Source organism: Coturnix japonica, chromosome 1 (genome assembly GCF_001577835.2).
Source record: "Coturnix japonica isolate 7356 chromosome 1, Coturnix japonica 2.1, whole genome shotgun sequence".
NCBI classification, from domain to species: Eukaryota; Metazoa; Chordata; class Aves; order Galliformes; family Phasianidae; genus Coturnix; species Coturnix japonica.
Genome location: NC_029516.1, coordinates 109818323 through 109842320, shown reverse-complemented (window position 1 = coordinate 109842320; position 23998 = coordinate 109818323). Strand labels below are relative to the sequence as shown.

Here is a 23998-nt window from a genome sequence, read left to right as displayed (position 1 = left end):
CTAACACCAACACTGACTTCTAAGCGTCGCTAAGTGCGATACCTGTCTGCTCATGTATCATTTACTTCTCTCAAGCCATTTTCTGTCAGTGCAGAGGCAAGCAAGATGTATGCTGTGGGTGAATCCCATATCATCATTAGCAGAAAATTACACCAAACTGCTGTAAAGTAATTACACTGCTGAGAGGTGAGCCGGGAGGAAGCCAGTGATTAAATACGTGCCACCAGTGCTAAGCCCACACCACACACTGTTTTGCTCAGAGCCTTTCAATCTATTTTCCAATTGCTGGCCAGTGTCACAGTCTGAATCACACCTTCACTCAAGCCATGGAAGTATGCTGAGGTATGGTCAGCCCTTTGTCATACTAAATCAATTTTATTCTGGTCTCATACAGCAGAATAGAGAACAATGGCAGTTTTTATACAGTAGCTTGGGGTTGCTCTTGCAGAGGAGCTGTTGCTACAGCAATCCATTGTGGCCGTACTGCAGTGTAGCTATCTGACATATAAAGAATGTGAAGAGTGCAAAGGTTTGGAAATGATGCGATCGGAATTACCAACATAAAACTATGACTGAGTGAAAGACCTGGGAGCAAGGACTGAGGAAGCAATAATGAGACTGTACTCTGTATCTTCCCTCCAAATGATCTTAAACAATGGCAAGCTTAACCTTTGATGTGCCTGTAAGAAATATGTCTCTGTGTTGCTGAATGCTATTTGAAGCAATGAAATGTTATCATCAGTAACTGAGAAGCAAGCAGCTCACACTCCAGAATATGGAGAAGTCACATTCCTTGTCCAGAGAGGCCCAGCACTAGGACATGGGAGGAGACCAAATGAGGCAAACGGTTGTTGGGACACAGTTTTATTTGATATTTTGCCCTCCTCCCCCCACCCTCACCCAGCTCTGCACTCCACTTGCTCAGTTTCCCTGCCCCACCCTGCTGTTTCCCCATTCCCCTCCCACTTCTGCTCATCCCATTCCCAACAGACAGAGCCAAGCCAAATGGGTAGCCAAAGATGCCTGATACAGCCAAAATGCTAAAGAACTCGTACCTGAGGGCATGAAAACCTCCTTAACTTTCAGGATACTGGAGGGTCCTTTACAAAGAGCTTTTATCCTGATTTAACCTGTTCCTATGGGTGAAGGATCCAAATGTACAGAATAACCATAATAAGCAAATGAGATTTCTAGCATTGTCTCCAAACATGACACAGAAAATGTGATAGCTAATGGTCAGAACCTACCTCCAGTGGTGTGGGTAGCCATTTGGTGACCACAAATGTCCTATTTTACTTCAACATATTTATATCCTCTGTCTGCAATTACCCACACATGAAACTCTCCATTACTCAGGCTCAGTTCTTCTTTTAACCTGCTTTTACAGGGGCTATGAGAGCTTTTATTCCCCCAGATAAACTAAAAGCCTCATGCACTGATCACTATTCCAACCAAAAGCATACAGTGTATTAGCAAACAGAAGTCAGCTTACAGAGAAAACTTTTCTATATGGCTTAAAAGAAAGCCCAGACAGAATTGACAGTGATAAATGATCTCCCCTGTGACAGTCAAGAATAATGCAGCCTCACGTTTATATCAAGGAAAAACAACAATAGACATTTAAATAATCATTTAAATTTCAATGCCTGACACAAGGCAGGTTTCAGCTCTGTTCTGTCACACATCTTTCTGAAATCTTAAATGGCTGTAATGTGAGGTCTTCTCTTTTGCTTTGCTCACGAACAAAAGCACTGTAATGGAAGCTCCAGTGTATGTGTTATCAGTAAAAGGTTCTCTCAAGGGAAATTAAGTGAAAGGACATTTTTCTTGTCTTCATGTTTGACATTCAGGAGTAGAGACGAGATAAGGTGGGCACAGGAGTCTTTCAAAAGAGCACCAGATAGCAATGGCAGCATTTCATAAGGATGTGAACCGTTCATCATCTGCTGCAAAGACTCCATTAACGTGGCCTGCTTTTAAATCCAGTGTTTCGCAAGGAATCCCATTTTCTATTGTTATTGTCACTTCGCCTTTCTCTTCTAAATTTTCTCTCTCTGTTGACTCTTTATTCTTCCTAAAAACAAGGAAGAGAAAATTGTCTTATTCTATTGACCTGCAGCACTCCACCAAGATTTCACAGACAGAAAACTGCACACTTAGTCTGAAGTTCACTGTAGGTTATGTATTTGAAAGGCATAATCTGTTGTAGAAGCTCCCCAGCATTATTTGCTCTTATACTGACTTTAGCTGCATTAGCTCACGACCTCCTACAAGTGCAAAAGCAGGCAGCCATGTTCAAAGCCTCTTTGCTGTTGTAAACACACCAGTGAAGGCAGGAGGCTTTTCCTTCCTGGGGCAGGAAACTCGGGTTTAAGTGGTCTGAGATCAGGATTGGGAATCAGAAAACCTGGAGTTAAAATGTTGTAAACATGTTATACATGTCACTTTGTCTCCTTGTCCTGTAAAATGACAGAAGGGTAAAGTTGGTGTAGGATAAAAAAATGGAAAAAAACCTCTCAATCTGGTTTTGCTTGAAGTCAGAAAGGACTGCCCTACACATCTAGTCTGTCATGTATGTCAGAGATTTCACCTAATTGATTTGGATAAATTAAGACTTACTTTTTAGGAACAGATCAGCTTTTGACTGAAGCCTCCAAGGATGGAGATCTGGACACACTCAGACTCCCTGATGATCCTCTCCAGAAGTCAGGCACTCTTAGCACTGTAAATCTGCACTTCTAGTTCTAACTTCATTAATAGCTACCTTCCAACTCAGTATCTTATTATACTTCTGTTTTCTAGACTAAACAATTGCATGGCTTTCATTTTTCTGTGCCACAGTTCTCACAACACCATATTAAAATAATAAATAAAATTACCTAAAATGAAAACCACAAGAAGGCATTATACAGAAACATCAGTCAACATGTCACAGCGTTCCTTTAATTCCAGATTTATTCTAACCTTGAGATCTCCTAGTTCATAGTGGAAAAATGTTCTGTACTTTACAACCTGCAGCATCAGCGGTTTCAGAGGATAAGAAACTCAAAGGTCAGCTCTACTCCTTCTTCCTATCCCACAACACATACTGTAACAATCTGACTCAGGACAATAATAACAACCTGACTCAGTATAATTGTTAATAACAGTGATATTAAGAATAATAAAATTTTATTGGCCTTTGGGAAATTCTTTGCATAACAATCCTGCTAAAAATAAATGGTGGGGGCAGTGGCAACCTCTGGCTGCCCCTTCTGCACTTGCAGTGATGAAAGGAGAGTTCTTTAACAGAAAAAGCATGGACAAAAAACAAAGACAGTACTAAGGTGTGGAATCAACAGAAAAGAGAGGAGTAGATGTGTGGAACTTGTTGCTGTAGTGATTCAGAGAAGCTAAGAATTGTTGAGTTCAAGGGGAGGCTCAACAAGTCAAGGGAAGTGAAAACATTATGGGTTATTCAAGGTGTATATATCGAATCAAACTCAGGAGGGCCTTCAACTGCAGAATAGGTGCTTGGACAGTAATAGAGGGAAGCCAGTAGACACATAGACAGTAAGGAGAATAGAAATATAAATGAATGGGATAGGATAGGATAGGATAGGATAGGATAGGATAGGATAGGATAGGATAGGATAGGATAGGATAGGATAGGATCGAAGGGCCCTACAAAGATTGCTGCACTCAACTGCCTGACCACTTTAAGACTTACTCAAAAAACAGTCCTGCCCTGCGTATGTGCCAGATCTATTAGTAGGGAGGGAGGTGTCATATCGCTGTTGTTAACGGAGAGCAAACATGAAATTATATCTGATCTAGCTTGCTGTAAAATCAATAGCTATAATCACATGGAGCTCAGCTAATGACTTCAGGCTGCAAGCAGCTGGGGCCTGGATTTTCACATGTTGGCAGTGATGCAGAGTGAAAACCTAATTAAGAAAATCTTCCAGTTCAAGAAATGATGCACAGGTCTAACTCATTACTGATATTCTATTAGAGGTCTATCATATGCTTCCTTGCTACCTGAGTACAAGCAGGCTGCAGCACACCATTTGTGCTTATTTCAGTTGAGGTATTTAACTGGTATTTTAAAGACCAGTTAAGACAAAATTCCAGATTTATGACAAATCAACACTGTCCTTGTGACAAGATTTCCAGTACAGCTTACTAGGCATCATAGCTGTCAGCTCCAATCAGGTTTCCAGGAAAACTCATTACCAATGTGCTGAAGGCTTTTCACAACTTGTCACATACTTTGGTACCTGAACAAGAGGTGAGAACTTCTGAAATTCTCCTCTCTTCTTTCAAAAAGCCAAATAGTCCAGACCATCCCTTTTACCTCCCCAGTCTTTCCAAGAGTAGAAGGAACAAATACATACTTGTTTTACCCCCTCTCTCCCTCAGTTCTGCTGTCAGATGCCATTAATTTGAAAGGAGTGTTAGAAATCAACCGTGAATGACCCTGCCCTGAGGAAAGATTGCATGAAGACACAGTAGGGAGACAGAGAGGGGAGTGAAAGGAGTGTAACAGAACTGTTCAAGCTCAGTTGAGCTACTTTGAAAACAGAAAGGGAAAATTATGTCTTTTAGCCTGATATAAATCACAAAGGATTATTTTAGTTAAAAATCATGGCTAATTAACATAATTTATTTATACGACATTCATGTTAAATGTTCAAAACCCCCCTGTGAGCTGGACGCTGCACAGATTCATATAACCATGGTACTACACAGGCACACAGAAGGCAGGTATGGGCTCCAGAAAGAAACATTATCCTCCAGTTTTACAGACAAGTTTGCCTAGATTCAGGGGATAACTCAGCCCATGTCTCATGGAAGACTCCAATAGGACTTAAAATATACATGGATCTCAAGTACCTGTCCAGTCTCTCTCTGCAACAGCAAATGGGGTTCACAAATTCATGGAGCTCTTCCAAATGCAAATATAACTGAAAGGACTCAGACTGTATCTCTCTCTCTGAGCACTACTTATCCCTCACAATAAGTGCTGTTCTTCTGAGATCTCTTAATGTTGTTTTTCAGGATGATAACAAGGCAGAAAGGAAAAATCTCAGCAACATGTTGTTTTTCACATATAACTCCATTGCCCTGATATATCTGGGGATATAGTTCACAGTACATTTAATAATTTCCGTACCATCTAGTTGTTAAAAAAACAAAACAACAACAAAAAACCTTCTTTTTTCCAGTTCCTCTCCCATTCCACTATGATTCAGTTGCTGAAGTCACAGTGCTGCATTTATCTCATCTTCATGGTAGCTGAAGACATGGTAGATCACTATTCACTCTGAAGAGAAGTAGCTCAGGTACTACTCACTCCCAAGGCAGGATCTCACTTAGGGAGAAATTTCCATTCCTTATTCTCAGATCTGAGCCAATGGAGATGAAGGGATAAAAATATCACCTAATGGCCTGTTTCAACCTGCTCACAGCAGGCTGGACCCACATTCACAAAAGGAATGAATGACTTTCTCTGTTTCGCAAGTGCTGCCACAAGGCAGAAACTGAGAGGGAAAAAAATGAGTATCTCTTTCGTACCCTACAGCCAAACAGCAAACACCTGGGCTCACAGTGTGATTTGGTAACGCACCTGTGAATGTTCCTTAGGTTCATCAGTGTGACAATCAGGATGCGAGTGGTAGCTGAAATGATGCTCCATTTCACAGGGTATGCTTTCTTCAGCCATACCTTAATCATTATTGTGTCTTCTACTTAGGCTTCTCAAACTACAGCAGCATTATTTTAGCCATGCCAGGTTTTGACACTACAACCTTGGAAAGGGTGCAGTCACTGACAGCCTGCTCTCCCTTGGTAGCTATTTGGCTAGTCTGTGAGAGGAGATTCACCTACAGCAGTCTAAACACTGAGAAATATGACAGCAAAACTCTTTGAAAAGCTATTGTCTCTAATTAGATAGCTGTTAGGATCAGGCTTTTATCCTCCTTGTTTTCTCAGTATACTCCAGCATTACTTAGGCATCTAGTTCACAGCTAATAAAACATAAACCTTACCCTCAGCAAAGAGCACAAGGGCTCTTAACTATGGATGGAGCAGGGATACACCAGGGATAAATCTGAGGTAGATTTGCCAGTGTGCAGTTAAACCAAAAGAAAAGCTAAGCTGCTTACTTCTTGCGTTGCTGAATCCCTGAAACAATGAGGAAAACAATTCCAGCCACAATGAGAGAAAGAACAACACCAAATACAATAAGCCAGACAGGTGTGGAGGGCTCAACAGGTGGTGATAAAGTTGTGGATATCTTCAGGAACTGCAATGTTTTGTCACTCAGAAGGAAGGCACTGTTGATTCTGTTCCGGTTCATCCTTCATAGAAACACAGAAAACATCACAACACTTTAAAATGATATTTTATAAATAAAATGATGGAAGAAAGAAATACTTTCATGTATATGCTGCAAGTCTGGTGGGGTTGAATTTGATCTAACACAATGTTGGCAGAATACACAGACCTTCACTTTAGCATAGATCTTGTCAGTAATCCATAGACAAGTGTCTAATAGATGAGGTGCTTGAGAACACGTGCTTACAGCGTGTTGAACATCAGAGTGGCATATGTATTTATCTGAAAAACTGGAAAACGATGATGAGATGTGAAGTAAAGTAAAATAGTGGTTTCTGGTTTGGACTACATGCTGAAGGCAGTAATCTGTAATGGTGGTTGTGACATCTTGTTCACACATCATTCCACAATTGCATGGCACTGGTAGATCCACCATGCAGTGCTCAAAGGATTTTATCACTGCAACTTAGTTCCTCAAACTGAACTGTACTGAATGTTATGGGCATGTACATCTAGTCTTGCTGCTGGAGATTTTCTTAGATTCATGAGGCACTGATTATGCTTTAGTCCAGAAGAATCCATCCCTGTTGCCAAAACGTCTTTCTCTATAGGATGTACCTAAGTAGATTTTGCACATTTTTTTTCCATCATGAGCAACTGTAAATTTGAGAACAATTATAATATAAGTACAACTTACACCCTTGAATGGGTATCTTCAGTATCTTCAGCCACATTCGATACTTTGGAACATTTGCAGTAACTTCCAGATCTGAATCTAACCAGCCTTGAAAGGCTTTAGCAAAATCTTTCATTAGCTTTTGCAAAATGCCTCAAAGCGTTGATAAAATATATTACACGTATTGGTCTTGAGAGATTTTGGTTGCAGTTATAAAACTCACCCTCTTTCTTGTATACAATTCAATTAATTTACTGCAGAGTAAGTATTCCCTAAGAAATATTCCCTGTAAGATATATGGGAAACAAAATTAAGACTCTTGCAAATTCCCTTCTTGGAAATCATAATGTTGACTAACATTCCTGTTGAATACCAGTAAGTTCTTATCCTTAACAGAAAGCTAGCACTCCTGGAGAGGACTGAAAGCCATGGCATATTATAAGGCTCATTATAAGGTAAGCTGCCTGTGATTTAAAGAGATTTTCATCCTTATTAATATAAATGATTCATTGTGAGCAGCCGAAGTAAGCATTATTAACCCTCATCTAAGGGCCAGAGTTACAGAATTATGCGCCGGAACACATTCGGGTAACTACAGGTGCAGATGTGTTTGTATATTCATAAATATCTCGTGTATATTTATGCAAGATCTTGGGACTTGTATAGAGCTCTGAGAATGTTGTTTTCTTTGTTCTTTGTTTCTGAAAGAAACTCATAAACCAAAATCCTGGTCCGTGGGTAGCATTCTTACATGATACTGTAGTAAAAAGAATTAGAATAATCATTTAGTATGGAAACCTGCCATCAGAAGCAACAGAATAAAAAATGTAGCTTTATGGACTATTTTTTTTTCTTCTTTCTAAGTCAGACAGGAATTACTATTATTTTTTAAATAGCATATTCTTCTTTATGGGATGAAAGACAACAGTTAAAACAACATGCTATAATAGCATCCAATTTCCCCAGCAAAAAGGGCACATAAAAGACTTAAATAAATCTGCTTATGCTTCTGAATGATTCAAAGAATAACAGAAATGCAAAAAAATAAGAAAAAAAAAAACCAAAATGAAAAACAAAAAAAAAAACAAAAAAAAAACCCCTGCATTCCAACAGTGCTTCGGTGAATAAATAATCTGCTTCCTCCACTAATGCTATGAAGCTATTGTTTGGTGTCTCTGTAGGAAACAGTTTAATCTACTCATAAGCTTAAAAGTTAATCTTCCCAATAGAAGGCATAGTCATTCATCAGGAATTAGGTATTACACCTCTATCGAGGTAACATGAATTTTCGAGACAAAGTACAGAATGTCTAAAAACAAAGAGGTCTGTTTTCTACTCAGCGCTCAAGAAAGATACATGAGTTATGCTGCTTGTGGGAGTCATCCCCATAAGCCCCTTTTGTAGCTTTGACAGACCATCAGAGTCAGATTACTGCCTTTTTTCCTCCTCTTCAGCTCTACACTCTTGTTCTTATTGGCTAGAGAAAGCAATATTGAGTAGAAAGTGAACTGATTTGTATCACATGGTATTTTGTACAAGTAGTGCTCAGCTACTATAGCGACTGGCATTCCAAAAAGTGCTGGTATGACAGCAATGTGAGTATAAGACTATTTAAGCCAAGCTGGGATGCAGCCAGTTCTTTCCATGAATAGTTCACGTGCCCTTCTCATGGAAGGCACAAAAGCTCATTGGTGTTTTAACTACTTAGATTAGATTGGTCCCTAAAGAGGCAGAGAGCTCAGTTGTAACCAGAGAAGAATCATCCTCAGTCAGCAGGGAAGGAGAGGCTGCAGGATTAGCAACTGTACCTGATGGCTGCCTCTACCTCACTTCCCGGAACAGTTGTCGTGTTTTTGGAGGAATCAGTGACCACAAACCAAAATGACACCCGATCCGTCACATTGCAGAGCAGCACGTTGGAAATTCTGCAGGTGGTTGAAACAGAAATGATTGAAATATTTAGTAGTTTTCTAAAGTGGGGAAGAAGATAACCATCCACGCTCAAGAAAGAAACATCATTCATGGCATTTCTCATTCCTCAGTACGGCTGAAAAAGATTAAGCTTATTGAGACCAAATGTGAGTCTTCAAATGATTTCTGAATCTACTACAAACTTGCCTGGTCTTGGACATACATTTAGTGTAATGAAATGAAAAATAATAATAATAGCAATTAATCAATTTTAAACAAATCTTATCTTAATCATCTGGGCTGTGAGAAAGGCCATATTTACCCACTGGGCAAATGCATTAATAAAATAAGATATTTTGGGGGCAACTAAGAAGCTAGACATGGTTGATATCCCATACAATTTTCAAGTGAGTGCAGTCCTCCTATAGGGAACGCTTTTATGGAGAAGGAAAGGAAACCTGCAGGGAGGGAAGAACAAAGAAGTTGACGTTATTCTCTCTGACATCCTTCTGCACTGTCAGGCACAGAGTGGAGTCAACAGGCTAAATATAAACATCATACTGGCACTGGCCTGTGCCCTCTGGTTTGTGCTATGACATATTTATCTCATATGTTTCAAGAGAAGATGACTTGGTTTTATGTGAAGTTAACAGCAAAAGACCACGGGCATGAAGCTTCTCATGGCACACTATATAAAAAGAGAGCGGAATATCTTTAAAATGTGTTTCTTTGGAGTCTTGTGAACTTGAAATCTACCACTAATACTAGTGAAAAATGGAAATATAATTAGAAATATCTCACAGAATTACATCATCATAAGTATGTAGACTAAAGAATTGAATACTAGTACAGGTGTAATATAAATAAATAGTGACTAATTACAGATGGTGTCCTCGTATTCTTCTGTCTATTCCAATTTTACTCACACAACTAACAAACCAGCCAAATAGGTGTGATATACAGCAGCTGCTGTAAAGACACTATTTACTACAGCATGGCAAGGAAAATAATATGCATCATGGAAAGATATCTGAAGTGTTACAAATTGAAAGACTGAGAGCTAGAGTGATAACAGTAGAAAAATAGTAAAACTCATTCTATATCATTAGAAATAACCCTAAGACTTTAGCTCAGGATTCAGATTTACTGGCCATATCCAAGTAGTGAGCAGATATTCCAATAGCCCATGACTCAGGATGAAGACCATTTTTGCTTTCGGGGAGCAGCCCAAACTTTGTTTACCTTTGTCTACCATCTGCCTGGCCACAAGCACAGTAAAGTTGCCCTGTCTTGTATCTTCTAATTAACCACAGGGATGTTTGTAATGCCCATTACCATCACGGGTTTCAAGGTTTGATTTATCCATCACCAAAATTCCAGTTTTAACTTTTCCAGCTTCTGAGCCTTCCCAGGGTGACAAATTCCCTACTGAAAGCAGCGACCTGCCACAGAGCTCTGTTGTGTAGTGCCATCTGCTGGCTAATTATAAACTTAATTAAATGACTACCTGAAGAGCAGAAAGCTCAAAGTAGGAAAGAATGTAAGGCAGAAAATGTTACCCATAAATGCAACAACAACAAACAAAACAACAACAACAAGATGACGATAGCAGTTAAAGCAGGACAGGCATTGGCTTGTTCACAATGGTTCACTCTTGATATTTTGTGAAAATACTTTGCCTATTGCTACAAGCTTCTTTTTGAGTGGTGGTTCAGGTATCAGAGAGTTTGGGAAGGGAAACCTTTCACTTACAGCAAACGTATACATTCCACAGAGACATGCAGTAAAATGGAAGGCAATGATTTTGCAGAGCTGAAATATCCACTTTTACCTCTCTGGAACATCAATTTTGCAAATACAGATAATTTTCCTGAATAAAAGAGGAAAGCCACCCTCTGGGATTTTAAAAGATGTTCACATCAGTTTTCCGGCAACAGTCAGAAGATAAAAGTAGATTTATTCCTCTCAAAATAAAAGCAAAGCACAGAACTTACAGGAGGGGGAAAAAAGAGTCTACTTTTAGCTGGTGGCTGACAAACTCTTGCTGACTTCACAGAATATCTAAAATTGTATCTGCAGAGGAAGTTTTCCATCAGGAGAATTTATAACAGTAGGATCTAAATCTTCACACTGCCGCAGCTCTTAAACCTGGAATTCCTGTGATGTACTCAAAAACTGATCCAAGTAGAAAATAGGTGTGTGCATTCCTCTATGTGTTCTCAAAAAGTGGGGAGTGAACAGAGCTCATTCTCCCAACAGGAAGATGCATTTGGTCTCTAAGGAGTGGCAGAACATGCTGTAATTCTCTACAGCCTCATAGACTCAAAGGGACTCTTAAGAATGAGGTCATCCCTACAGCACTCAGGCTTTCAGTATGACATAGAGCAGGTAGTCATCACTGGGACAGTGTGTCTGTCTCTAGAAGGAGCAGAATTGGGCAGCACGATTCACACTATGATACAGAAATTTTGCCTCATTTCTGCTCCCTGTTGTGCCTAAAATCTTGCCGGATTATCAGCATCTAAAACCCAACTTCACTGCCACTTTTCATCAGCAGAATCTGAATGCTGTAAATCTTTCCAGGCTCCAAAAAGAATAACACTGTTCACAAGAAGTTCAAAGAGGATTACGCAAATACCAAAATGGACTAGTCCAACAAGCACCAATGGGACCATTCCTTTGCAGCAGGTATGCTTTTTTTTTTCCCCTATGCTATATGAACATAAGTTTGATTCAAAGCTTGTTGAAGCGTTAGAAAACCGTGCCTTCGCACTGTTTAGGTTTGAAAAACTTGACTTTTTAATGCACTTTGCAAATTAAGTGTATTTATAAGCATATGTACGGACATTTGTTTATTTCCTTAGCTGATTATAGATTTTTGCCACAGGGATTTTAGGATAGGTGTAGTATCAAAATGACAGGATCCCGGTCCTAGTATTCCCAGCCCAAAATCGATCTCTTTTCCTATATGCAAGTGAACACCAGTGAGGAGAGGGCAGGAAACCTTGAAGAATCCTTGGCTTGAAACAGCATCATTGATCCTTATGGAGATATAGAAGATGAGAATTGCTGCCGGAGACTCAAAGGGCAATGGGTATATATGGCAGCCATTAGCTGATGGAGAAGCACTGGCCCTGAGACCCCAGTGAATACCTCTGGCTCTCCAGAAAATGCCAAGCCTCTTCCCACCTAGTGCTGAACATCTGTTCTCTCAAATGTGCCTTTGTTTTCTTTCTTGTTGGGATCGGCAGCCATGAGCTCACCTTGACACAACAGCTCTATCACTAGAACTTTATATTGTTGTTCTAAGTGGTCAGAATATTTTTAAAGTACCAAAAATATCCATCTTAGGAGGACAGATAATGCTGATGAACTCTGGTCACTCCATGATGAAAATGGCAGCTTTCCTACATACAAACTGGGGGAAGATAACACAAAAACAAATCCTTTCACTTAAACGTGAGTGATCACATTCTTTCTACTCTAAAGATTAACGAGTCTCAAACCCAAAATAGATGCATATTATTTCAAATGAGTCACAGATTAGAAGAGTTAACAACAGGCTGTAGACGATCATCTTTTAACACTGATAGATCAAAGGTTGGCTTAGGTAGTTCCTGAATGTATGTGCTGAGAGTGAATCAAAAGGTCATATAGAGAACATGAAATAAAGGATTTGTATTTCTCAACTGCAAATCAAACTTTTATTTTATCTGTATTAATAATTACTGAGTAATTCAATGGACTGAGTCTTTTTCCTGTTTCAAATAACCTTGACAATTTATCAAACCTTTCAAACATTAAACACAGCTCCATGATTTATTAAAGTTTAGTTTAGAAATTAACTTTAGAAAAACTGAGATACAGTGTGCATGATACTTTTATATCTTATGAAGAAAAACTGCTGGTATTTACCTGTAAAAATGCCTGTAGCATAAACACTAAATTAAAAACTCCACCTAACCAGCAATTTAGCAGAAAAAATGTTTAGTGACCAAAGGTATAAGATTTCACTTGGTCTATGGCATAGCAAGATTCTTTGGGATCAAGGTTGAGTAGAGTCTGGAATTTACCTGCCTTGTGACCATGAGAGGTACTTGCCTTTTCTCTAAGTTCCCCTTGTCTACGTTCCCACTCCTACTCCTCTCTTCACCATCCTGCCAGCTCCTGCCACTATCCACACCAGTTATGTGAGAGTGCTGCTCCAGTATGCTCTGCAAGCTGCTATTCCCTCCTGGATGAAGAGTGCCCCCACACTGCCATTCCCATTGCAAAAGGACTGGATATTGAAAAACTTAGCAGCAGGATGGTATTGATGCATGCAAGCCTACCTCCAAACCAAAGTAAGACTGCCATTTTGTACTTGTCCATAGGAAAATTTGTCTTGGGAGGAGTTAAGCGAGCACAAATGCTGTGACTCCCCAGAACACATAAAGAAAACATCCATTAAAATTTTAACTCCTATCATACTTGCTTGACTTTTTCCCATTCCTACACCAAACTTCCTAAAATTAGTTGAGTTTGCAGACAGCTGAAGCACTTGAAAAGGGTGAAGTCACTGTCATGTAACATAGGATTTGCCATGTAAAAGCATCATGGCTTTGAAGGAAGAGGAACAGCAGAATAATAATCTTAGAAAGAGGGCCTGGGACTAAAACGGATACACAGAAGAAAACTTTTATGGATCAGAGATGAATGAAAACTCTCGTGAAAACCTGGAAAAAAAACAAACAACAAAAGCAACCCTGCATAGTAACCTTTAATTAGCTGCTATCTTGTACTCATTTTTGAAGGCGTGCAGTGGGAGCATACTTGACTATTTTTGTTAATCTTGGTGTAATGGCTCCTTGCTCAAATGAGACACCTTCCAAGGAATACAAGTAAAACAGCAAGGAACCAAACACTTCTGTGACATGGAACAGGGAGAGCACTTTCTATTTAAGAGAAAATGCAGCAGCCACAATAATCATCATATGACTAAAGATAACTAATGTCTTTGCAAATATGCAATATGCTTCATCTGATGCATTGCTGGCCTGAAGCAGTTTTTTCAGAGAGTAAATTGAAAACCTTATCCTCATTAGCCTACCAGAGCCATAAATCTTTCCTTTTAGATTGAAAAACGGTGAAAAAATAATAAGCCTCTAGGAATACACTCATGAGGTTTCTTGTTTAAGAAAGGGAAGAACATACTGAAGAAACAGCCTGCTAAATGGTCTGCTGATCTGGCATCTAATTTCATAAGTTGCAAAGATCAGAAGCCTGAGAAGAATATTCAGTGCCTTAGGGTAGGTTTAATCCCCAAACCAATTAATGGCTGATCTATGTCTGAACTGCAACATATGAAACGTTCTGACGTTAGGTAACTCAGCCACTGTAATATCAGAGATGGATATCCCTTAACAGAACTCAGCACCAGTGCAGCTATCCATTTCCAGCTCTCTGGGTCAGCTCATCCTCAGCACACAGCTGAAGCTGAACACCACGTAAATGTGCACCAAAGCTGCTTTATTCAAGGATCTGTAACACACTGTTCAGCCTTGCTGATGGACCCCTGATCCTCCTCTCAGTGTGGTAACCAGAAGTTATTGCGTCTTTTGGCCAGATTCTGATAGAGTAAATTAGCACAGCCCCACTGAAAGCAGCAGAGGGGACAGTGGTCCAAAGACTGATGCTGCTTCAGATACAGAGTGCAAAATTTAACGTATAACCGAGTGTTGAAGAAATACACTGGCACATTCAGCTTTTAGAAGCTGTAAATAATGATTTCTACACATCAGTACAGCAGAGGATGGTCTGCTACATGCAGCATTAATAACTATAATGCAAATCAGAGTAGGTGCTTACTGAGTTGTGCTCTTGCTGGAGTATCTTCTCATTGCAAAAGCCATCATTGCTTTGAAGAGGTACTCTTCATTTGCATCCCAGGCATACTGTAAAGGAAGATGGAAAATCATCAGTTTTAGCTCCAGTGCTGGAAGGACAGAGGGGGAAAGGAGACACTGAAGTGCCATATAGATCAAGAAAATTAATAGATTCATTGACTGTGCTATGAAAATAAATTCCTACCCAGTATTTGGTGTGCAGAAGCAACTTTTCCAAATGTTTGTTGTAAAGTGCAATGCAAAATGAAAAGAACTTTTCCAAGAACTGAACGAATTGAATGTGGCCAAACTGAAGATGTAAAGCTTCTTACATCAAAGACCAGGCTTTTCACCAGAATTCTCCCAACATAACTGCACCCGTGGCTTTGCTTCTTTAGCTGAATGAGCCACACTGAAGAAGGTTTAAATCTACTCTCAAAGACCTTTTAGTTCTGCCAGTTAATAAAAAAGATAATGTCGTAGGCAGGCTCTGGGAGATAGATGTCAGAACACAAGGAAAAAAAAAAAGAGAGATGATGGTCTTATTTTTGCATGCTGTTCTTATAATATGAAGATAGAATTAACTATGAATTACAACATCAAATCTGAGCCAAAAGAAAGCAAATAGCATCCTTTCTCCTTCAATAACAAGTAAACTACAGGCTTCCAAAACGCTTCTGTGTTGTCTTGCTGAAAAATCATGCTGCTATCATTTCATATTTCTGAGAAACCTTCACTAGTTTCCCCTGGGCTTTCATTCCCATATTAAATTATAATGACCAGCAAAAAATGCACGTATTACATTTTTATAACAAGAGCCATGACCATGACGCACTGATTGAATTTCCCCTTTTCAGCAGATTACAAAGATTAATAGTTCCTTGGAATGATATTAGTGGAGGTTCGATGCAGTTTTCTTCAGTCAATCAGAACACAAACCTAATCTTTAACTTTTAGCATTAAAAAAATCTGCACTGTAATCATCCAAACCAGAAACCCAACAGTGTGGATACTTAACCCTGTTGACAACCCGGGACTACTTTTTCATACTTCATAACATACTCAAAAGAAAGACTAACCAAACACAATTGAAAATATCAAATCTTAATTCTGCTTTTTAAATTCTGATTTTGCATGTATGGAACTGCTGTAGAAAGAAGGAGGGACCTAACTTCCAGACACCAAGACATGTTTTGCTTTGGTATTCTGGAGACTGGGAACCTGAATAGGGAAGGAGGAGCAAAACATCATGCCGATCATATTTATCATACCAAAACAGATAAAGAGGGGTGAAATAGGTAGAGATATGATCAGACAGGGACCACAGAGCTGAGCATAAGGCACCTAAACTAGCATTAAAAACCATAGGCAGTTCTGGGAATCACGGTTCTGACTCACCACTCCTGCCTTGCGAAGGAAGAGAGGTAATTACTCTATGATGTGTGCCAGTCTAGGAGCTTAAACTGAAAGCAAAAGAGGGACAGTTTGAATAAAAATATTTAAAAGCTTGTATTTTGATCCCATGTCACTAAAGAAAACATGACAGTAATGTCAGCAATAGCGTTAAAAGAAAAAGAGACAATGCTGTAGAGGAAGAAATATAGGTATGAGCCATAAAACTATTTATCATGGTTTTAAATGCATGTGTATTTAAATAGATGGATGGTGAACAATGATGAAACACACTCCCTTTCATGTTTACATGGACACAAATACAATATAAGACTATCAAGTACGTGTACTTGGTATGTTTATGTTTATGGCACTACATGTATATATGAGAGAAATGCATCACACATCACATATGCTCACTGTGGTTGTCTTTGGCCCTTTTGAATTAACTGTCTACTGTTAATACAACCAGTGACTAGCAGTCTCTGTAGAAGCTAATAGTAAATTTAATACCATCCTTGGAGAGACACAGTCCCGTAAATCAACTTCCTTTTGTTTAAGTTTGCTCCCACTGCATAGCATGTAATGTCTCTGCCGTGTACATCCATTACTACTAAGTAACACGAAAACAGCTAGAAACTTACTGTATCTTAGTTGATATTTTCATTCCACTGTGCTGAGAACAATATTAATACACCAAAAATGGCATTCCATGCCTAAAAGTACAGTCCACATTGTGCACAAATGAAAAAAAAAAGTGTTTGTCCGTGTTTGCATCACACAAAGTGCATGCTATGCATTAAATCACTTAGAAAACTATACTAATCTATTTCCTATGCTCCTGAACCAGAGTTATCCTGCCAGTCCTATAGTGAAATGCTCATGTTATCAGGGTCTTCTGCTTTTATATAGGTTGAAGTGACTTGTAAATAAATGAACAAAACAAAATTAAAGAGCAAAGCATCATACCAAGATATTCCAAGCTGGTTCTCTCCCATTGTGACACTATGACAGATTTACTTACCCTATTATTTGCTAAAAATCAAAATCAAAGTTTAACAAATTCTTAAACCAAAATGAATTTCAGTTTGATAACATTTTCAGTTTTCAGTTACAGGTGTCGGCAAAGAAGACTGCGATGGCTCTGAAAAGGAACCATTAGCTGTGAAGTTAATAAATTCTTCATGTATGGCATGTTGTTCTAAAACTTTGTTTACGTTCGAGTTTGTCTCATTTTCAGGCCTTACATACATTTTGTTAAATGGAATAAATGACTATCTATCTACCAAAACCCAACAAAAGGCTTCACAGTTATTGCTTTGTTGTTGTTGTTGTTGTAATCTTTGAGATTAATGATTTGTATCAGTCCCTTCTTGTGATGAAAAACAGAAAATCTGTAAATCATCAAACAAATCTCCTTTATTTTACTATAGTTGGAGAACTAAAAAATACACTAAAAAGTAGCACAGTTGGGAACAACTGTTTTTATTATTTCCTAAGGTTCTGAACCAAGATTAAAAAAAAATATTAGTAGTTCTTATAAGAAGTTTCATTAATGATTTTGCCGTATTTTCAGCTATGGGATGACACTATTTTAATAAATTTTTAAACAACGTAGGCTTGCACAATTTTTTTAATTAAAATCTCTTGCCCAAGAGGATTGACTTCAATATCAATTTCCATAGACAAATACTTTAGTAGGTATCTTGATTATTTCTTCTAAATTTATCTGGTTTATAAAATTCCCGGTGGAATTAGGTCCCTGATAATGTTAGTTTATATTATCTAATATTTCAAGGTATTTTTAGAATGGCTTCTGAGGTCAGAAGGTGATTCTCATACATCCAATCTCTTCTAACACCTAATCTATGGCATTTTATTTTCCAGGGTAACTAACAATCAAACACTAGACTTCCAATGCAGGTGACTGTCCAAGATATTTCATACCAAATTTTATGCAGAGCCCTGTAGCACACTGCAGATCTGCAGCAAGCATTCAGTACTGCAAATGAAGTACCGCGCTCTTCTGTATCTCATAGCACTTCAGGACAGGAAGGACCATTTGGCCACCTGATTTCCAAAACTTCAGTGTATTACAGCCCCCTATTATTCATCCCAGCACTTCTACATAAAATTGAAAGGACTCGAATCAAGAGAAAGCATTCAGTCCTCATGAGACTAACCTGTGCACCACAGGCAGGGAAGAAAAGGCACTACCTGAAACTTACATTAGTGGGGAATTGATCAGATATGCTTGAATGATCTCTACAGATCAGGCTTATCTGAGAGCCGGACATAAAATCCCATTTCATAAAGACCTAAAAATCTTTTCTAGCTTATCTTCTCAGCCATGCTTGACTTTACAACGAGCAGTCTCAAGCAGAAGTGGTTTTCCCAAAATACAGAGTTAGATTTACGTGGTGTCCCTCATGCACAAAGTGCAGCATCATCTCCACTGTTTTTCCGGGAGGGGAGAAATAAAGGACTTTTTTAAATAAAAGACTTTAAATAAAAGACAAGCTTTACGCTTCAGTACAAATGTCTTTTTAAGGAGCGGGCTGGTCAAATGTAATGACTTGAGAAGCCATTACAATTAATACTTCAGAACAAATTGCTTGTGCTGACTTCAGAAAATGTACAGTGTGTATTCATTCTATTTTGACAGATATTTAGTTAGGAACAATATGTGAAGATACTTTACTTACTGCATTATCTCCCAAAGCTGTTTTGATACTAAGCCGTACTTTGAAAGCATTCTGTGCATCTGACACAAAGAGAAAAAAGGTAAAAACGCATTGATATTCAGACAAGATAGGATTTTAAATCATTTACTTCTCTAATTTACTAACCGCAGCTTCTAAAATTGCCCTAGCAGATTAACTGGTTAGGAGAACCAGAAGCTAACTAAGCTGCATGAAACATGCAGCACCCCTACAGATTTTCAGTCAGGTTTACCATGACCTCGTTAGAATAGGAAATAATAACATCGGCACCTCATTTGCAAACTCAGAAAAGTGACTGCTCAGAGTTTCCATATTCAAACTGGAGGCAACCAGTTAGAAGGAAAACATAAGAAGCTGACCGTTATGCAGGGATACACCCAGAGCTAAATTTCCCTCAGGAGCAGTGTGAATCAGCAGCTCCACAACTTACCTGGCTTGCAGAGCTCAGCAGAAGCAACAGAAACTATAGAGAAAGCAAGCAGCAGAACTCCTAACATCCTTTCAGTATGGAAAAGTTGAGGCTAAAAGAAGTAAGTCTCTGGTGCAAAGCACTCTTAAACTTTCTGTGACCCAGGATTAAAGCATCAGCAGCACAAGTAAGCAACCAAGCAAAAGGTTTAATAATTAACCCCCGTTATTTTAGATAAACGGGCACTAGAAACAAATGTCTTCTTTTCATCACTTACTACCTTTCTCTGTAGTAAAAATAAAATACAATGAAATAAAATAATTTAAAAAAATAATATATATATATATATATATATATATATATATATAAAAGGCTGTGATAAGTTTTTAATTCTCCTTCTCCCTTTTTGGAATAATGCAAAGCATTACACAGTGATAAGTTCCTGTTTTCCCCCCAGGTACACGCACCTACATGTCTGAGCCATCCAACACCTGACCAGCCTGTAGCTCTGGTAGCCAGATAGCACACACTACTCACAGCACATGAGGTTCATTTGCCCCCACACTGTAACAAAAAACAATCAGCTTCTGAGACATCACTTTGCACTGAAATCAGTTATAAATAAAGAGAATTGCTTTCTTCCTGTTGGAGAATCATGACAGTAACAAGTGGAATGTGAGAACGTGCAACAGAAAGACTACGTAGGGAAGCAGGTATGCATAGTTCATAAAGACATATTCTAGTTCTGCTTACATGATATGCTGTGTATATGTACACTCACATATGTATGGCAATATATTAATGATATATATTACACTTTTAACCAAACCTTTTCAAAGACAAATGAGTATGTACAAAGAAGAAAGAATTCAGCAACTGAAATAACTGAAACTCACTGAAACTCAGAAATACTTGAACAGCCTTTGCCATCTAGGCAGCAAGTCAGGATTATTTCATTCCACTCTGCTGCTGTATCCCCTCCCTTGTAGCCATTCTGATTAATGGCTAGTTCCTAAATTGGAGATTTCTTTAAAATTACTTTCAGTCAGCCCTTTAGCACAGAGAAGTGTGTCTTGAGACTGCAAACCCAAAAACCTTCAGAAGAATGACTGCCGGTGAGAACACTTTATGCAACTGTGGAACTGAATTTATGGAATACAATGGTCCGTATTTACTACATGAGGTATTTGAACTTTCAGGTAATTGATAATTTACTGTTTCACTAATTTAATCTTATTTTTAGTAGTCACTGTAAAAGGAAATGATACCCCATTTCTAAAAGTCATTAAATCAAGCTGATTCCTGGATGGCTGTTTACTCACTCTAGACAACCAGCTCAGAGTAAAAAACTATTGGATTTGTTATCTGCTTAGATGTGCAATCAATGTCTATGAAAACAAAAAAGTGACGTGCTCGTTCTTAATGATGGCTTAAATTAACATGCAACAAATGGAGACCACTAAAAAACATACAGATGCAGGAAAGACTACCAGATTTTGTAGAGTCTGTAAGCTAAAAAGACGGTGAGCATTATCAGCCTCACGCTAAATTCATTGCTTCAATAAAGAATGTTTGAACTCCATTGTACCTTGGGGGGACATACTGCAGTACATGGGAAAACAGGGGAAAGCAAAGCACTGTTTTCCCACAAGCAAATGAAAATTATTGCAGTTGGGATGCGTCGTCACTGGAAATCAGTCCTTATAAACACAGGGAGCCAGTGTCAAAGTACACAGTGGGCACAAAGTGCTCAGCAGGAACAGCCTTGGTGTGTACGGCTGGATTCCCTGGCCATGGCCACTGAATTCCATCCAGGATCGTGTATTTCACTGATTTATCATATCAGAGCATATTAGCACAATATAAAAGATGTACGTCTTGCCACCTTGTTTTCACTAACAAAACTACATGCATGCATAACTTTCTGCCAAGCCTCTTTTCATCCAGTTTGGCTGGAACCGTAGCACTACTTGAGTATGCTTGAATTTATTTGCCACTGGTTGATCAGTGAGACACCAATTTGTTTCAACACATGTCAATCAAACACGCTTACAGAATATGCTTTCAACTCAGAATTTTGAGGCTCTTTGATTTTTAGTAGCTTTTCTTTTAAAATAACTTTGTTTTTCCCAACTACTATTGAGCCACATGTGATAGTCATGGAGAATCATAGAATCATTAATGGTGGAAAAGGCCACTAAAACCACCTACTCCAAGCACCATGCCCACTAATCATGTTTTTCAGTGCCACATCCACACAGTTCTTGAACACCTCCAGGGACAGTGACCCCACCACCTCCCTGGTCAGCCCGATCCAATAAGTCACCACTCTTTCTGAGAAGAATTTTATTCCTAATATCCAACCTAAACCTCACCTGGCTCAACTTAAAGCATTTGCCTATAGAATCCTATGCACAGTCATCAATTTAAAAGTATCATTGAATTATTGCAAAGAACTATTTCTCTTCTTGTACTCAGCAAATTCGTCTGCTGACTGAAAATAGCAGTATCATTTTTTTCAGTGCTTGTGACCTCCAGAAGTTCTATAGTCTGTACGAGTATATTTAACAGTATACTGTAATTCAGACTCCTAAACAAATTAAGAAAGGACTGAGACTTAAAGACTATCTCATATTGCAAAACAAAACCCTTCCATTCTCTCAATCTGATTAGCAATGCACTTTTCTGCTTTTTTCAATGTCTTCAAAATGGAAAAATCCCAGGAAAGTAAAATATTGATAGCTGTCATATAAGTTAATTAACAGCTATGGCCAAACTTACCCTCAGTTTTCAAATTCGACAAATTAACAGTTTTGAACTCTGAGGAAGTTAATCTTTAGTCTTAAATAGTTGTGTTCAACTCTTATGAGGAAAGAGTCAATGTGCTACTGTCAGCATTAGTCACTCATGGAAATCTACCTAGAGAAATGCAGGTCTGGTTGTACAAGAGCTTTGCAGTTCCTTGAGCGCAGTGCTGTGCATCCGCTGAAGATTTCAGAAGCTGGTGAGATGAACATCTACAGGAATGTCAGCAGCATTGAAAAGATCGGTTCTGGCTTTTATAGGTGCAGCCTAAGTCTTGAAATGGGAGTTTTTTGTTAACTTTTGGGGGAACCGAGTGTGGGACGTGGCCCATAATCACTGTTATCACTAAAATATTGGAAAAGTACTCTACAGTATCTTACAATGTTTACAGAGTTTCTGTCAGTGCTCACAGGAGTAGACAGTATCTAGAAAATATTTACCCCTTGATAAGGTAGTGTAGCCATTAGCTAGCAGGCGTGGGAAGGATTTGCCCTCTAGATTTTTCATATATTGCCTTTAAACAGGCACTTTGCAGTGAAAAGCACTGGGACTACCAGAAGGAAGGGGACTGACTCTTTGGCAGGGTCTGTTGTGATAGAACAAGGGGAAAGGGTTTTAAACTATAAGAGGGGAGATTCAGATTGGGCAAAAAGAAGGTTTTATTTTACAGTAAGGATGAAGAGGCACTGGCACAAGTTGCCTGGAGAGGTGGTGGAAGTCTCATCCCTGGAGACACTCAAGGTCAGGTTGGATGGGGCTCTGAGCACCCTGATGGAGCTGTAGGTGTGCCTGTTCATTGTAGGGCTGTTGGACTAGATGGCCTTTTAGTGTCCCTCCTAATTCAAAAGATTCCATGAGTCTATATAACCATACAGTGTATGCATATTTTTCTTTGGGAAACACAGAAGAGCGTGTTCTGTGAACATTCTTTTCCACAGAAATAAACCATATGTGGAGAGGTGTCTGTTCTCCAACTCCAGTATAAAGGCTAACAATTACAGGCCAGAAATCTACATTATTTTGGACACGTAAATGGATCTAGCCAACCTGGAATGGCAGTATTTGTTTCTTTCTGACAAAAACACTTTCACTGCACTTAATGAAATGAATGATACTAATGAAATAAATGGCTGAACTTCTCAATGTTGAGTTAGAGACAGTTTAAAGAAAAGTTGTTATGACTCTACTAAAAGAATGAAGAAAAGTTGTAAGTCCTAAATGAAATATGATTGTTTGGAATATGTTTTTTACAAAACATGAATGAGTACGATTCATCAGTTCTAAAATGCACAATACTGCCATCTTCTGTATCTAGAGCTGCAAATTATATCTTGCTTTAACATGTAGATTCTGCACAAGTAAACAGTAAAATAGCACTGTCAAGTCCATTTAAAAAGGCAATGCACAACTTGAAGCATGGTGAAGTACCCACTGGAAAGGTCATTGTCTGAGTATTCCTTGATTGATGGGCAAATAGAGCTGCTGAATACAGTAGCCACAGTAGCTTTGAGCTTCTTCAAAAAGGCTGACAATAGCGGGACACGGGGAAATGGTTTTAAGTTGAAGGAGGTAAGATTTAGGTTGGATGTTAGGGGGAAGTTCTTCACTAGGAGAGTGGTTAGGCCCTGGAACAGGTGTCCATGGAGGTTGTGGTGCCCCGTCCGTTGGAGGGTTCAAGGCCAGTTGGTTGGGGCCTGGGCAACCTGATCTAGTAATGTGGTATTGTTTGGTGCCCTGCCAGGCAGGGGGGTTTGGAACACATGATCTTGAGGATCCCTTCAACCCGGTCATTCTGTGATTCCTTATGAATAATAAGAGATATCGTGCTGTTAATGAAGAGCACAAGTGTTCTGCACTGTCAGGCTTCACCATCAGCAGCTCTATGCAATAGAACCCCTGG

General features: G+C 38.9%; 1 protein-coding gene and 1 long non-coding RNA gene across 2 annotated transcripts; one reads left to right on the top strand and one right to left on the bottom strand.

The window, feature by feature from the left end:
* Window positions 1–675: 675 nt before the first annotated feature.
* On the bottom strand, window positions 676–19452 carry CLTRN (collectrin, amino acid transport regulator). The gene is made up of 6 exons (XM_015886554.2): window positions 19315–19452; window positions 18867–18925; window positions 14753–14838; window positions 8803–8919; window positions 6147–6341; window positions 676–2074 (listed from the first exon to the last, which is right to left on the bottom strand). The coding sequence occupies exons 1-6, from the start codon at window positions 19379–19381 to the stop codon at window positions 1918–1920; spliced, it is 681 nt and encodes a 226-aa protein (XP_015742040.1). The 5' UTR covers window positions 19382–19452; the 3' UTR covers window positions 676–1917.
* LOC107325560 lies at window positions 11184–17660 on the top strand. The gene is made up of 3 exons (XR_001559712.2): window positions 11184–11593; window positions 13070–13248; window positions 17273–17660. It is a non-coding gene; the product is annotated as an uncharacterized LOC107325560 (long non-coding RNA).
* Window positions 19453–23998: the final 4546 nt, after the last annotated feature.